This window comes from Meles meles, chromosome 3 (genome assembly GCF_922984935.1).
Source record: "Meles meles chromosome 3, mMelMel3.1 paternal haplotype, whole genome shotgun sequence".
Taxonomy (NCBI): domain Eukaryota; kingdom Metazoa; phylum Chordata; class Mammalia; order Carnivora; family Mustelidae; genus Meles; species Meles meles.
The window spans coordinates 156,098,608-156,114,573 of NC_060068.1; the positions used below are offsets into that span (position 1 = coordinate 156,098,608).

Here is a 15,966-nt window from a genome sequence, read left to right on the forward strand (position 1 = left end):
AAACGGGGTGTGAGGTTGCTCGACTCAGAGTGCCTGTAAATCATGTGGAAATGTTTCGGGTGGGAAGGGATCCAAGCCTTACAGGGACCAGTGTAATGATCCTCGCCAGAAGGCAGCAGCTTTCACCTCAGTGCTGTCTCCCTCCCTCCCTCCATGCCTTTCTTCCTTCTTTTTAGCTACTAGCTTTCTACCTTTACCCAACCCCACCTCCCTGTGCTAAACCCACCACCATTTCCTGTCGCACTGCAGCAAATTGGGTTGAAGCCCTAAAAAAAGAAAGAAGGAAAAGGAAAAAGGAAGTCTGTAGGAGGTAGTCAATCTGGGTTGTTATGGGCCCAGACTCTGGAGTCTGCTAGAGCCAGCTGTGCTCCTGCCTACACCACTGACAGTCTGTGTGAAGGCCAGCTTTCTAAGTCTTGTTTCCCTTCTGTGCAAAATGTAGACAACGGTAGAGTCCACTTCCGACAGCTGTTGCAAGAATTATATGTACATGTGATAAACACAGCTCAATGCTGGACTCACAATAAATGCTCAAAAAATGTTAAATATTATTATAATTAGGTACTACTACTACTAACAGGTAGAATTGAAATCTGAAATCAGAAACAATATAGAATAGATGCTTAATTATCTTAAAGGATGAGATAAAGAGATTTAATCTAAATTCAAAACTGAAACAGACAAAAACTGATGATGGACAACACAAAGTTCTCTCTCTTCCTCTCTCCCTTTCTGCACTACTGCCCCCCATCTCCCTGCCCCACCCCGGCCTTTCCTGAAATGTACCAGACATTCCCCCAGGCCTCAGGCCTGGGGAAACAATAGTGAGCAGAAGAAAACAGAAGCTTTCCTCACGGAGCTTACGTGCAGTGGGAGGGGCAGTGAAGAAGCCTCACAATGACTGTGCACTTGTACAGAGTCATCAGAAAGGGTGATGGAGTATGGAGCCTCACAGGAGTATGGACCCTCATAGGAGGCCTGACCTAGATAAGAAGTGGCTGTGCACAGAGTTCTGAAAGATGAGGAGTAGCTGGGGAAAGGTATGAGGGAAGAAAGGGATAGCAGAAGAAATGACTTGTTCGAGGATCTGAGAGCAGACCTGTATGCCCAGAGTCCGGGAGACAGGAGCAAGGTGTGAGCAGGGATCTGATTGAAGAGAAGGCATGGGTGGGTTTTTGAGTATGAGGCCAATGGTCAAATCTGAGAGTCGAGAAGGTTCCTCTGGTGGCACAATGGAAGATGATTTGTAGGAGATGATAGTAGGGCAGAAAATTTGTATAAGTTATCTCTAATTTCCCCTTCCTTCTTTTCTAACAGGTCCTTTTTACCTCCTGCTTCAGGAAATTTCGGCAAGACAGAAAAGCAGAAGCTATTGGAAACTCCTCCTCAGTTTAAAGGACTCTCTCTCCTCAAAGGCAAATTAATGCAGGTCACTCCAAGGGAGTGGAAAGGAGGGAAGATTCTGAGAGCAAAGAGAAAGAGGAAAAGATGTGCATCGCTTGTTGGCACTTCCTGGGGAGGAGGAGAGCCTCAGAAGGGAACATGTGAGGGACCCATGAAAGCTGGAACACCCTCTGCGAAGACATGTGCCACTGGAGGAAATGTGTGTGGTCTGGGGCAACTCGGGTCTCAAGGACAGCAGGCTGGGCCTGGGCCTAATGATTGCAGTGTTTCCCTGGTGACTTGGCCTGTGACCTGGGGCACTGTGCATCTGTGCATCTCTATGGGCAGAGGTTTGCTGGACTTCAAGCTTAGGCTGATTTAGAGAATATAAAAAATGTTATATCCCAACAGCAGTTGCTAATTCACAGCCACTCAAAACGGACAAAGGAGACCACTGTAGTAGTAGTTGTAGTCGTAGTCATAGTCATAGTAGTAATAGTAGTAATAGTAGCAGAGACTGGGTTGGTAGTGTAGACATGGGTAAAAATGGACAAATTGAAGAAATATTTAGTATGTGAAATTGACAAGACAGCGATGTTTTTGATATGGAAGAAAGGGTGGAACAGGATTCAAGTGGATCCTGATGTTTTACACTCGTATAACCGAATAAATAATGTTGCCATTTATGGAAATACAGAAACTTGAAAAAGAGCAGTTTAGTAAGAAGAGTCATAAATTTGGCTTTAACATGTTGAATTTAAGGTGTCACTGAAATATAAGAGTAGTGATGTCAGGAAAGCAGTTGAGTACGTGGGTCTTTGCTGCAGAGGACAACGTATAAATGTATGAGTTGCCTATCACAGCAATTACATACCCTGGTTGTGCATTAAGAGGTTGTCTGAGGAAGTAACACAGAGGAGCAAAGAAACAGGCCTAGAACTAAGCTTTAAGGAGTCCTGGCATTAAATGTTTTGGTATTAGAGGAGAATGAGCCAACAAAGAAGGCCAAGAAGAGGCAGCCAATGAAGAAGGAAGAAAACCAGGAGAGCATTTCCATAGCAGAACTCAACAGAAAGGGATCACGTGATAGTAGACTAATATATTTAATAATAATAGGACATATTACTAATAGCCTCTATCATTAGCAGAATTTTTATTTTTTAGTTTTTAAAAAGATTTATTTATTTGAGAGAAAGAGTGAGAGAGGGGGGAAGGGCAGAGGGTGAGAATCCCTAACAGAGTCTCCACTGAGGCTGGAGCCCGATGCAGGACTTGACCCCAAGACCCCAAGATCATGACCTAAGCCAAAATCAGAAGTTGGATGCTCAACTGACTAAGTCACCCAGGCACCCCACCTAACAGATTTTTTAAATTTTAAGAGGTTTAAAAGTACTTTTAGAATTCTCCCCCTTCTCCTATCACAAACAATAACAAAAACTACAAGAACAGTAGCAAGTAAAAAAAACAATTTCAAAAAAAGTCTCTTCTCCACAAAAGGAAAGCAGTAGAATGATCTGCTGTGGGGGACAAGATATATTTTGTTTATTTAGTGCATGAGACTAGGAAGAAAAGGTAACAGTGTTCCTTTGGAAACTTCAATTCAGTATTTATTTATTTGGCTCCTACTTGTACACCAGCCACTGTTGATGCAGGAGGTGATAAATTCAGTGTTTGCAGAGATAACCCATGAAATCAAGCCACCTCACAAAGAAGAGTGTCAGGGAAGCAGATACCTCAGCTTTAAGGAAAGGTAATCATTGTGAGAGGAAGGGATATAATTTTCGCAGATGCTACACAACCTCACAGTTTTGGTCTCTGAGGCTCTAGCAGGCCTGAGTGTTCTAATCCTCTAAAGTCCATTCAGGCTTAGTTAAAGAAAAATGCAGGTTATCACAGTAAGCCCAGTTCTACTATAAATGCTTTGATACTATGCACTTCATTACCTGGGCTTGAAGCAGACATATTTTTCAATAGGCACTTAGAAAGATTAGCTAAACACATCATTTCTAAAGTAAGCAAATACCATTCAATCTATTCAAGTTCACTCTTGTCAAAAAGAGGGATGAAACAATTATCTAGATAATTCAGCTCTTTAAGAGGACACCTGAAATCAGCAATCATGCAGCTCAAATTCATGGAGTATGGAGGTATAGTTCTTTACTCCTACCCCTAACATTTCAGCAATGTCTATTCTACAAAAGCAAGAGCACCATTTTCTTGACATTTAAATGATATTTCTAAAAATTGTATAATTTTGGCAAAAGCTGTATTTATTTTCATGGACTATCATGGTGTAAACCATGAATCTGATACATAAAGCATTCCCTTCCTATTTTTTATGAGCTTTTCTCTTCCATTCAGCCTAGTTTTGTGACTATTTTATGGTGCTGAAGACAGGCTATTTAAAATGCCACTCACATGAGTTTTGTATTTCTTCAATCAAATCTGGACCAAAAGATTGAATACGTTTGAAATACCTCCAATAGGAAATAGGCAAGAAGAAATAAATCTACATAATCCATTGATAAAATAGATGTATTTTTATAACTAGAACCCATATATACATAAAGATAAGGAAAATATTAATGTATTAAATAATCAAAAGATTAGGATATTTTGATTTTCAGAGTTATAAAAGGACCTAGATGGATTGATACCACAGTAGCCAAGAGCATACCTACGTATGTACCATTCTCAAATACAATCAACCAGAGTACCCTGGATAAGTCGCCTATTTGGGTTTGGAGGGAGGACTAATGCACTGTGGACCTGATAAAAATCCTGTTTTATCACAAAGTAAGGAATCATTTATTAAAGACTAACAGTATCTTATAGAAAAGAGGCAGCTAAAAAGTGCTCTCACCACCTGAGAATGTTCACCCAGAATAACCAAGACCAATACCATCCTAGTAAACTTAGCAGATTTTAAAGGAAAATAAAGTAGATCTACCAAAATGGGGTAATCACACAAGAAACTGAAAATTAGATTATCATATTATAGGCAATAACACTTTGACTTGAAGAAAATGGGATAATGTATTTAAGATATTCAAGGAAAGAAAATGTGGACTAGGGATTTTATATAGAGCAAAACTGACCATCAGGTATAAAAGGCCTATTCTGTTATCAGTGTACACTACACATATCCAATACAACATACACAGAATATTGCTACTGAGCCCTTCTTGAGGAATCTACTGAAGAATGAGTTCCAGGCAACCAAAATGACTTTATGTGGACATATAGATTGGTCGTGAACATCAAATATTGGTGGAAGCAAGACTAAAGGGGGAGAGTGTGACATGTGGAAGCTCTATGTGCTGTGATTTTACTTACACAAAGATAAAAATAGGGAGATAAGAGGGAGATCATACAAAAATTAATTCTTCTTAAGTGACTGGCAACTAAATGCAGTTTTGTTTACCTTGACTTGGTAGAAAGGATCAAAAGTAAGCTTAGATTTTTAAGGGAGTTATCGTTTACCGCTTCTCGATCAAGAGCATCCTGGAAATCTTTAAGTCGTCTTTCCTCATACTGTTTTTCTCGGAAAATTCTGTTTTGCCATAAAACTTCCTTTTCATGTCGAACATGCATGAGCTGCACAGCGATCCTGCGTTCCTGCTGGGACTGCCGCATCAGTCTATTAATCAGCTGCTCCTCTCGATATGCCTCCTGAAAACACCATTGGGGGAGCCAATTATTTGTCAAGGCCATGTCCAAATTTCCCACTAGGTTAAGAAGGCTATGTATAAATAGTGTGCACAAGGCAGAGTATTCCTTGGCATCTGCCATATGATTTAAATTTGAACATGGCAAAAATCAAGTTATAAAAATGAAGATTTCCAACAAAGGTTGTGCCATTTTGGTATCTGGAAGCACTATGATTTTGCAAGTCACAATTATTTTAAGTGAATTGTTACTTTGTTTAAAATCCAATAAAAAATAAATTAGCTGTTTTCAAGGTTTTATAAACAAAGGATATTATTCTCAACTTACAAGCATGTTTACAGAAATTTGAAATTCCTGAAATAAATACTGGTTGTAAAAGTAAATGCAGACTTTGACTGAAGATGGCAGATATGGTTAGTTGCCAGTGTAGACATCTCACTACCTGTGTGAGGAAAAGCTGCAATTTGATGGAATGGGAAGACTGGAGGAGAGTCTAAGGGACCATGACCTATGGCTTGTCTCAGAAAATCTGACTGGATATAATCTGAAAGAGAAACTAGATGCATTCTCCTGGCTCTTATCTATTTTAAGAGAGCAGAAGGGTAGTCAGTACATGAGCAGTGGAATAAAGCATTAAATTGGGAATCAGAAGCCATTGCAGCCCCAGTCGTACCATTAATTGGCTATGTTGCTTTGGACAAGTAATTTGGATTTTCAGGGCCTACTTCTTGACAGGTGAAATGAGGGGTTTAGGTGGAAGAGGATCTCCAAAGCCCCTTCAAGCTCTCATTCTGTCTAAACAGAGACATCATGTGGAAGGAGGAGGTAATTAAAATTCTCAGGGCAGAAGATGTAAAAGAAAACTTAAACATTGGAGTTGTCCATTTAACACTCAACAATCCCACTGTTTAGGAAGAAAATCTAGCATTATTAATGACATTGTTTCAAATGATCTCTGTTACTGTGAGATTATGAGAGAAATACCCTATATATTTTCAGAATCTGGATGCAAACAATAATAACGCTCTATAGTAAATTCCAAAACTTGAACCCGGGAATTATGTAAAAATATAGATTAAATGAAATTTCAACTGAAAATAAACATGAATTTTTAGTAACATGTATAAAATACAAAATAAAATCATGAACAACTTTGAAACATATAGGTACTCTAATTATAAAATTCTGGAATCTTTAATGTTAACCATTTGTTTCCTTTCAAGATCCAGTAGTGGAGCTGAGGCAGAATGCAAAAATGGCCACAAATTCTCAGTTTTCTTCATCCACATCCTTGCAATTGTATCCTGCAGCTATTCTTATCAAAAACTAGAATCTATTGCTCCACTCTTAAATATGGGGTATGGGGTAACCATTTGATTAAACTGACCAATGGGACATTAGCAAAAAACAAAAAACAAAGAAGCAACCAAAAAATCCCACACACATGGGATCTGGTTTTCTTAATTCTCTTGTTGCCCCACCCTACCACTGCTGCCACATTTTCTGGTCTGCAAGAAAATGAGAGACAAGGTAGACTGAGGCACCAGTCTTCCCAGATGGACCTGAAGAAGCTCTAGCCAACACACCAGCTGACCAAAGACACATGAGAGAGGCTGCTGAGACCAGCCAAAGGACAGCATAGCTGAGCCCAGCCCAAACTGCCTACCACATTTTGGGGGTGGTTTTGGATATATAAAACACCGTCACAACCATATTTTTTTTTAATAATATAACCTTGATTTATTATTCCAAGTGAATTCTATAATTAATATAGAGTATATTCTATAATTTGGTTGTTTATATGGCAAGGCAATTTAGTTGTCCACATGAGTTCTAGTCATTCTGACCTTTATAAAGAACAAACTGGATTGGTCAGAACTGTTTTGATTACTGACCACACATTATAGTTAGAAAGGTAAAAAGAAAAGGAAATCACTGTTGAATGCTGAGTCAATGCTATGGATGTAAAGCCTTAGTATGAAGAACCATCAAGTGTATTAAGACCTGCACCCAAAAGTTGAGTGGAAAAGATTTTTTTGTTCCATTGTACAAGTAGTTCGTATTTTAGAAATAGACTTTTCCCCAAAAATTTCAGGGATGTGGAACACATTTTCTCATAGAAAGATATAAGCTATGGTTCGGTGCTCGGTGCAGCCTAAACAGATGTCTGCTTAATCCCTATCTTAGATGAAATATTCTATATCTGCAATGAATAAAATCAAAAATCTTCTCCTTTAATTATATTTGGGGAAGATTTAGAAAGATATGCAACCCAAAATACCCTGAATTTGGATGCCAGGCCCTCTGCTTTACGCATGACCTGGAGCCAGGAGCCTCGCCTGCTCTGTGCCACGCTCAGAATGACAAAGATGCCTGAGCAGCGCTTGGGGAGGAATGGAGTCCTGCAGGAAAGACCTGGAAGCTAAATATTTAAGGATGTTGGGTTAAGACGTAGGGGAGGGGTCTGATGTTCAAACACAGTTTCTAAGAAAATAATGCAGAACAGGTTTGGGAAGGTAGAGATAATTGAGTTGGAGTGAATCCCAAAAGCCAACCAAGATGCTAGCTGAATGACAATAGAACCAGCTGGGAGCTAAATTGGGTTGACAGTTTGAGTATCTCCACTTTAAATGCCTATGAAGTACTTCAAACCCATCAAGTCCTAAACTAAACTGACCAACTCCTCTTCAGTTTTGGCCCTCCCCCAGAATTTCCCCATCTCAGTTGATGACCCTATAAAGCTATGACTTCTGACCTAAAATGTTAGTTCCATCCGAAGTTTATTCCTCTCTATCATTCCTAATATCCAGTTCTTGAAGAAGTAGTCTATTTTACCTCCTATGTATGTTTTTAAGGCACCCATTACTCCATTCCATACCGATGGACACTGCCCCCACCTTGAACAATATCAGGCTCTCCTCTACCATCCTTCCCCTCACCCTTCTCCAAAATCCACCCAAAAAACTTAAAGTGATTGTTCTAACCCTAAATCTCATCATTTCATTCATGTAATTCATTTCTTTATGAATCATGAGGCAAGAGAACAACTTGAGCACAGGTCTCTGGCTCTCTCTTCACAAGTCCAACTAAAACAGAGCAGACAAACCCCAGGGGGAAACTGCAACAACCTGGAAGCTAGAGAAGATATTTAGAGGCATTCTTGGTAGCTCAGTACAAATGAAGCCAGAGTAAAAGCATCCAGGGCTGGCATCAGATCCATGTCATGCTCTCAAAAAGCTGCAGGTACTTGAGAGAAGCAGAAGAAATCCCAGCCCTGACAAATAACATTTGGGAAGAGAGAAGGATGGATAGGAAAACAGGCCATGTTGCAAATGGGGATTTCACAGTCCACCACTGTGGCTTGGGCATTTGTGTCAGCTGTGCAGGGAGGCGGGGACACTACACGTGATAGAAAGGAGACGGTAGAACTGGAGGTCCCTTGCTGCGTACCCCAGGCTGGTTGGAGGAACAGCAGTTTTCCCAAACACTGAAAAGAAATAGTTCCCTTGCTGTAAAATAGCCAGAGCATTAATTCACTTTAATGTCTGTTAGGTTGCTGGTCCCTGAACAAATCTCTGGCCAGAGCCTTGAAAAACAAATGCTAATAGCATCCTGGTACAAAGTGAGGAAAGTCAGAAAGAATTCATTCACCCCATTTTCCAGGTAAATATCAGGTCTAGATGATCAGCAAAAAAAAAAAAAAAAAAAAAAAAAAAGAAAGAAAAAAGAAAAAGAAAAACCCCACCAGCCGATGCACAAGTGTTCTGTAACACAAATGGAAGTGTGTTAACAATTCCATTGTTAGTTAAGGAAACTTGAAATAGGTAGTTATTTCACAATCTACTTTTTAATCATCCAATTCTATAATCTGTAATTCTTCCAATTAAAAGAGAGACTATTAAGTAAAAGGGAGGATATATGCCTGAGTAAATTTATACATGGATCTGAAGTAAGAACTTTTTAGCACAGAGATGAAAGGGCTTTTGCTTGTTTGTTTTTTAAGTTTTTCCTCTAAGAAAGAAGTGAATCCACGGAGGAATAGTTTCACTTCTTCATACTTATGTGAAGTCTTATGCCAGTCTTTCATATTTTAGACATGCAAATTTGTCCTGTTTATGTTCATATTTTTTTTAATTTTTTTTTCTTTTTTACAGATTGAGAGAGAGAGAGAGAGAGAGATTACAAGTAGGCAGAGCAGCAGCCAGAGAGGGGAGGAAGCAGGCTCCCTGCCAAGCAGAGAGCCCGATACGGGGCTCGATCCCAGGACCCTGAGATCATGACCTGAGCTGAAGGCAGAGGCTTAACCCACTGAGCCACCCAGGCGCCCCTGTTTATGTTCATATTTTAAATCACCTTCTTCTCAGGTCTGTTCCTCCACATCATCTTCCATATTACAGCATCGCAAATGCCACCTCCACCCACCTAACTGCCCAAGCTGGCCTCTCATCCCAATTTTTCACTGCCTCACTGGCTAAGGAACCATTAATACTGATTGATTTTATTACTAAAATCGCTCCTGAAGCCACTTCTCTCCATGCCCATTGCCACACCCTAAATTTAAACTGGGATAACTTCTAACCTAGTAAGAATCCAGCTACAACCTGTTTTCACTTGCTGTAATCTATTCTCACAACTAAAGTCAAAGAGTGACCTTTCTAAAGTCAAGTCTGACCTTGTAACTCCTGTTCCCCTTTGCACTTAGGATAAAAGCTCCTATTTCCCTCTATATGGCTGGGAAGGCTCATCATGATTTGGCCTCTGGGGATGCCTGCCAAATGACTTCAGTTCGCTAAGAACCTTAGCTCTCAGTGATGAGCCATTCCATATGATATTCTCTCTGGATACACACTTTAATTTCCACCATTCTAGCTTCTGCTGGAAACTAACCCCCACTCACATCCCACCACAACTACCCACACCTAAACTTAGCGTCTTCATGTTTCTATTTATCATCCTCTAGAAACTGTCTCTGGACCAAGTGAGGGCTATGTCACCTGTCCCTCCCACTTTCACTGCCCCTTCACACTCTAATCTATTTTCTTGTTTATAGATCCTCTCCCAAACAGCAAGCTCTGTGAGAACATATTTCTCAATATTCTTGTTCACTATGGTATCCTAGGTCTAGCTAGAACAGTACCCAGAGCATAGAAGAGGCTCAGTGAACATGTGTTCAGTGTGAGAGTTGATAGGGGATTCTCAAACTATAGCTACATCAAATTACCTAGAGGGCCTTATAGTACAGGCTCCATCCCAGAACTGTGATTTGAGCTAGATTCAGTAGGTCTGAGGTGAGGTCTAATTATTTACATTACTGAAAATTTCCAGGTGATTCTGATGCTGCCAGTCCAGGAATCACACTGAGAACCACTAGAGTAAACCAATAAACAAATTGAGAGGACTAACAACTTCTCCATGTTGTTTTCATGAAAAAGCTCCCTTTTTGATAATCTCAATTGATGCAGAAAAAGCATCTGAAAAAAATCAGTATCTTTTCAAGATCAAAACTGAACAAATTAGGTAGAGAAGGAATGTAATTAAATATAATGAAGGCCATGTATGACAAGCCCACAGCTAACATCATAATCGATAGTATGATGCTAAAAGCTACCAGCTTGTCAGCATTCCTTCAAGATCTGGAATAAGACAAAGGTACTTATTTTCACCATTTCTTTTCAACATAGTATTAGCAGTCTTAGCCAACATACTATTGGAAGTCTTAGTCTTAACCATTAACAAGAAAAAGAATAAAAGGCATCCAGATTAGAAAGGAAGAAGTAAAACTGTCTCCATTTGCATATGATATGATTTTTTTTTTTTTACAGGAAACTCTGAAGACTCCAACAACAGCAACACAAAAAATCTGTTCAAACTGAAAAACAATTTCAGTAAAGTTGCAGGATACAAAATCTATATACAAAACTCACATGTATAAAAATGTGTTCCTATATACAATGAAGAATCTGAAAAAAAAATTGAGAAAACAATCCCACTCATAATAGCATCAAAAATAATAAAATATTTAGGAATAAATTCAACTATGGAGGTGGAAGATCTGTGTACTAAAAACTAAAACATTGATAAAAGGAATTGAAGAATACATAAATAGAAAGACATCCCATGTTCATGGATTAGAAGAATTAATAATGCTAAAATGTCCAAAATATCTAAAGTAACCTACAGATTTAGTAAAATCACTATCAAATTTTCAATATCATTTTTCACAGAAATAAAAAAAAATACTAAAATTCATATGAAACCACAAAAAACTAGGAATAGCCAAAGAAGTCTTGAGCAAGAAGAACAGAACTGTAGGTATTCCTGATTTCTGTATTCAAAACTGTATGGTACTGCATAAAAACAGACATATAGACCAATGGAATAGAAGAAAGAGTCCAGAAATAAAAACATGCTTATGCAGTCAACTGATCTTCAACAAGAGTGCCAAGGCAACATAATGGGGAAAGGACAGTCTCTTCAAGTGGTGTTGGAAAAAATTGGATGTTCACATGCAGAAAAATGAAAATGCATGCTAATTTCACACTGTATACAAAAATCAACTCCAAATTGATTAGACTTACACATAAACCTGAAACTATAAAACTATAGTAGTTTTATAGCAGGGGGAAAAACTTCTTAACATTGGTCTAAGCAATGATTTTTTTTCTTTTTAATATGACCCCCACAGTACAGGCAACAAAAACAGACATATATAAGTAAGATTACATCTAACTAAAAGCTTCTACACAGTAAAGGAGACCATCAATAGAGTGAAGGGGCAACCTACAGAATGGGAGAAAATATTTGCAAATGTACATTTGGTTAATATCCAAGGTATAAAAGGAATTCAAACAATGTAATAGCAAAACCCCAAATAATCCAATTTTTAAAAAAGGGCAAAAGACCTGAACTGACACTTCTCAAAAGAAGGCAAACAAATGGCCAATAAGTATCTGAAAAAGGTGCTCAACATCACTAATTAGCAGGGAAATCCAAATCAAAACCATAATAAGATAGCACTTCACATCTGTTAGAATGATTATCACATTAAAAAAAGAAAGAAAGAAAGAAAGAACCCCACAAGAAATAACATGTGGGGCAAGGATGTGGAGAAAAGGGAACTCTGAAAAACTGTCACTGGACATGTAAACTGGTGCAGCCTCTAAGGAAAACAATATGGCAGTTCCTGAAAACAATTATGAATAGAATTACCATATGACCCAGCAATCCCACTTCCTGGGTATATACCCAAAGGAAATGAAATCAGTATCTGAGAGAGATGTCTGCATCCCCCTATATTCAATGCAGCACTATTCACAATAGCCAAGATATGGAAAAACCTCAGTGTCCTTTGATTGAGAAATGGATAAAGAAGATGTGGAGTATATACACAATGGCATATTATTTCAGTCTTAAAAAAGAAGGAAATTCTGCCATTTGTGACAACATGGATGAGCCTGAAAGCCATTATGCTAAGTGACATAAGTCAAATGTAAAAATATAAATACTGCATAATCCCACTTATATGCCAATCTAAAAAAGTTGAACTTATAAAAGTAGATCTTAAGTGTTCTCACCAAACACACAAAAAATGAACTATGTGAGGTGATGGATGTGTCAGTTAATTCCATATGGCAATCATTTCACAATGTATACATATATCAAAACATCACATCATACACATTAAATAGATACAATTTTTTATTTGTCAATTTTATCTCAAAAAAACTGGGGGAGGGCGCCTGGGTGGCTCAGTGGGTTAAGCCTCTGCCTTCAGCTCAGGTCATGATCTCAGGGTCCTGGGATCGAGTCCCGCATCGGGCTCTCTGCTCAGCAGGGAGCCTGCTTCCCCCTCTCTCTCTCTGCCTGCCTCTCTATCTACTTGTGATCTCTCTGTCAAATAAATAAATAATAAAAAAATCTTAAAAAACAAACAAACAAACAAAAAAAAACTGGGGGAAAGTTTCCTCTTACTTCCAAAAGCAACAATACTTGACATAGATTTTAGGTTCCTTTTTGGTCAGTACTTTTTTTTTTTTTTTTTACTGAGGGAAAATATACATGACATAAAATTTACCATCTCAACCATTTTTAAGGGTCCAATTCAGTGGCATTAAGTACAGTTACAATGCTGTATAACCATCACCAGATTTTAGATTACTTAGTAAATCTTTTATGTAGATTTCTTTTTCTGAGTGTATTTACCATGGTGATGTGAATATGTTCTGTTGACATTTGATTCAAAGTAACATAATAAATAATGAAGATACCTATGTGTGTGTGTGTGTGTGTGTAAAAGACAAAATTTTGCAAACTTTCCAGCCCATTATTCAAGATATATCTATATATTTTACCTCTTGTGCTTCGTGGGCTATTAACTGGTCCATTAACAGTCTCCGTCGTCTTTTCTCCCTTTGCTCTCTTGCAAAAGCATCTTCCTCAAGGCGCTTTTGGATTTTTTTAATATAGTCATCATCCGAGTAAGTGTTTAACAAATCAGTAGTTGTCTGGCCTGCTGTATCTGCAGAAGTCTTGGAGGCACTGAGGATAATAGTTATTATTTAGATTTAAAAAAAAATGAATACTGTTACGCTGAAAATAAATAAATTAGTTAATTAAAAAAATAAATAAAATGGAAACTATAAAAAGAAAAAAAAACAATGCAGTTACATGCCACTACTTTTGACTGGCTATGGAGGAAGACCTCAGGAAAAGGCTCCCTTGCATGCTCTGTTAATTCTTAAGACAAGAATTAACATAAATATTAGAATTTCATTTTCACATCCGTAACATCGTTAGATTCCATTTGTTGCATTTCTGGACTCTATGATGGGAGGTCATTAGCATAGCCTTCTTTCTAAGCCTACTGTCGACTTACTCTTTCACCTATGATCTTTACGGAACCCAGAGATCTGGGTTCCTCTCCCTCTTCTGCCTGCTGGCTTTAGGCCTCTTGTCTCCTGTGTTTTGAGTCAAGAGTAAGCACATTATCGATAACCAAAGTGTCAGGGAAGGCATACGACGTCTAGTCCTAATGTCAGGACATTGAAAGTACTGCCATGGATGGTTCCATCCAGTACAATCCTCCTCTCCCCCATGCAAACACAAGTTGCTCTATGAACTGCCAGTAACTTTCTGGTGCTTAGACCAGTGGCCCAGCTCTTACTGGGAGCTTGGCAGCTAAAAAATGACTTGCTCATCATACCACACTGGCCAACACAAGACTGACCTAGCCTCTTGCCCAAGTCCTGAAGACCCAAGTAAGAAGACCTACTTTGGTTCCTATCCTACCTCATGTCCAAAATTAAGGAATCAGGAAGAGCCTGGTGGTGTTACCAACAGAAAGCAAATATGCTCAATTTAATGGGACAATGGTGGCTTAATACAAGAACTTACAGGTTCATTCAAAAGTTACCTTTAGAAGTAAAAGATACATTTTTATGTATATAAGGATCAAATAATCAATTCTCATCTGCATACCTCCTTACAAAATAAACAGGATACAATAGTACAATGATAAAAGATATATCTTGTTACCTGCCAATAAATAATGTTTTAATATTATAAATATTTTTTCATGTTACAAGTTCTTAATGTATTCAGTATAAAATACAACTTACTACCTTATTCAAAAGCCAAGGACACATTAATATGGTGTATAGGAACTAAATTGTCATTAATTCCTGTACAGATCTAAGTTTTCATATAAAGCACAGTTAATTCATATTTAATTAACAATTGCAAGTCTATAGATCATATCGTATTACAGTTCATTTTTTGTACATTTGCTGCTTCCAGATGAACTCTGAGCTCATGAGTAAAGTATCCTATTATACTCCTCTCTGTCTTGGTGCCTCATAGTTCTGACAAGTAGCTGATGTCTGCACAACTTCAAATGATATGTTAAGAAGTATGATACAGAGTAATTCTTTTAAAAAAAACACACACAGAGAAATTGTTTATTTTATCAACTGGGGCTCAACATTTAGCTGTATTCTGTCATTAAGAGTCTTTGAGCAGAAACTGTGTAGCTACCAAAGCCTTAGTAAGATCAAATACAGAATTTAACTCTATTTATTAAGAATTAGTACAATTTTAAAAAAAAAGAAAAAAGAAGAATTAGTACAATTAAATACTTAAGAAAAGTATGTGGCCTAACTTTTTAGATCATTCTTTAAATTTATTATGTTTTTACTCAAAAATTTTTTAAAGATTTTATTTATTTATTTGACAGAGAGAGAGAGAGAGTGAGCGAGCACAGGTAGGCAGAGCAGCAGGCAGAGGGAGAGGAAGAAGCCGGCTCTCCACTAAGCAGGGAGCCTGATGTGGGGCTCGAACCCAGGACCCCGGGGATCATGACCTGAGCCTAAGGCAGGCGTTTAACTCACTGAGCCACCGAGGCATCCCTCAAATGTGCTGTTTAAAATAAGTAACTTTGGATTGTACATGGTTTAATACACTTAACATGTTGTTACTCCTTTATTTATCAGGATGGATGGGTGGTGCTCCACCCATCCATCTGCTATCTCACTCCAGTTAGGTCTGAAGAAAGCTACGTGATAACGTGATATTTACTCGGATAAATTTTCATTTTCCTAGATGTGGGTTTCTTGAGGGCAATAATTACATTTTCTCTATATCTGCTTGTCAAGCTCCACAGAGTTAATAATTGGGTGTGTTTGAATTACTAGTAATTGAAACCTTGACCAAATTTGTATATATTTAAAAATTAATTGCTAGGAAGAGTCTAAAGTAAATCTATGGACTCAAGTGTCAAATTATGGCAGGTGACAACCTCAGCTTAAAAAAAAAGTAGCAGCTAGCATTTATTATTTGTGTTAGAAAATAAAGACAAAGTACATGTAGGGGAAAAGCAGCCATGGGAGCTCTTGCATTGCTCTCACTGAGACAATGTTT

At 38.2% G+C, this 15,966-nt stretch overlaps 1 protein-coding gene across 1 annotated transcript in view; it reads right to left on the bottom strand.

The window, feature by feature from the left end:
- Positions 1-15,966, bottom strand: part of SPEF2 (sperm flagellar 2) — a 178,683-nt gene that overhangs the window by 128,299 nt on the left and 34,418 nt on the right. Inside the window, 2 exon segments of the mRNA XM_046000034.1 lie at positions 4,867-5,055; positions 13,404-13,590. Coding sequence (XP_045855990.1) covers positions 4,867-5,055; positions 13,404-13,590 — 376 coding nt within the window.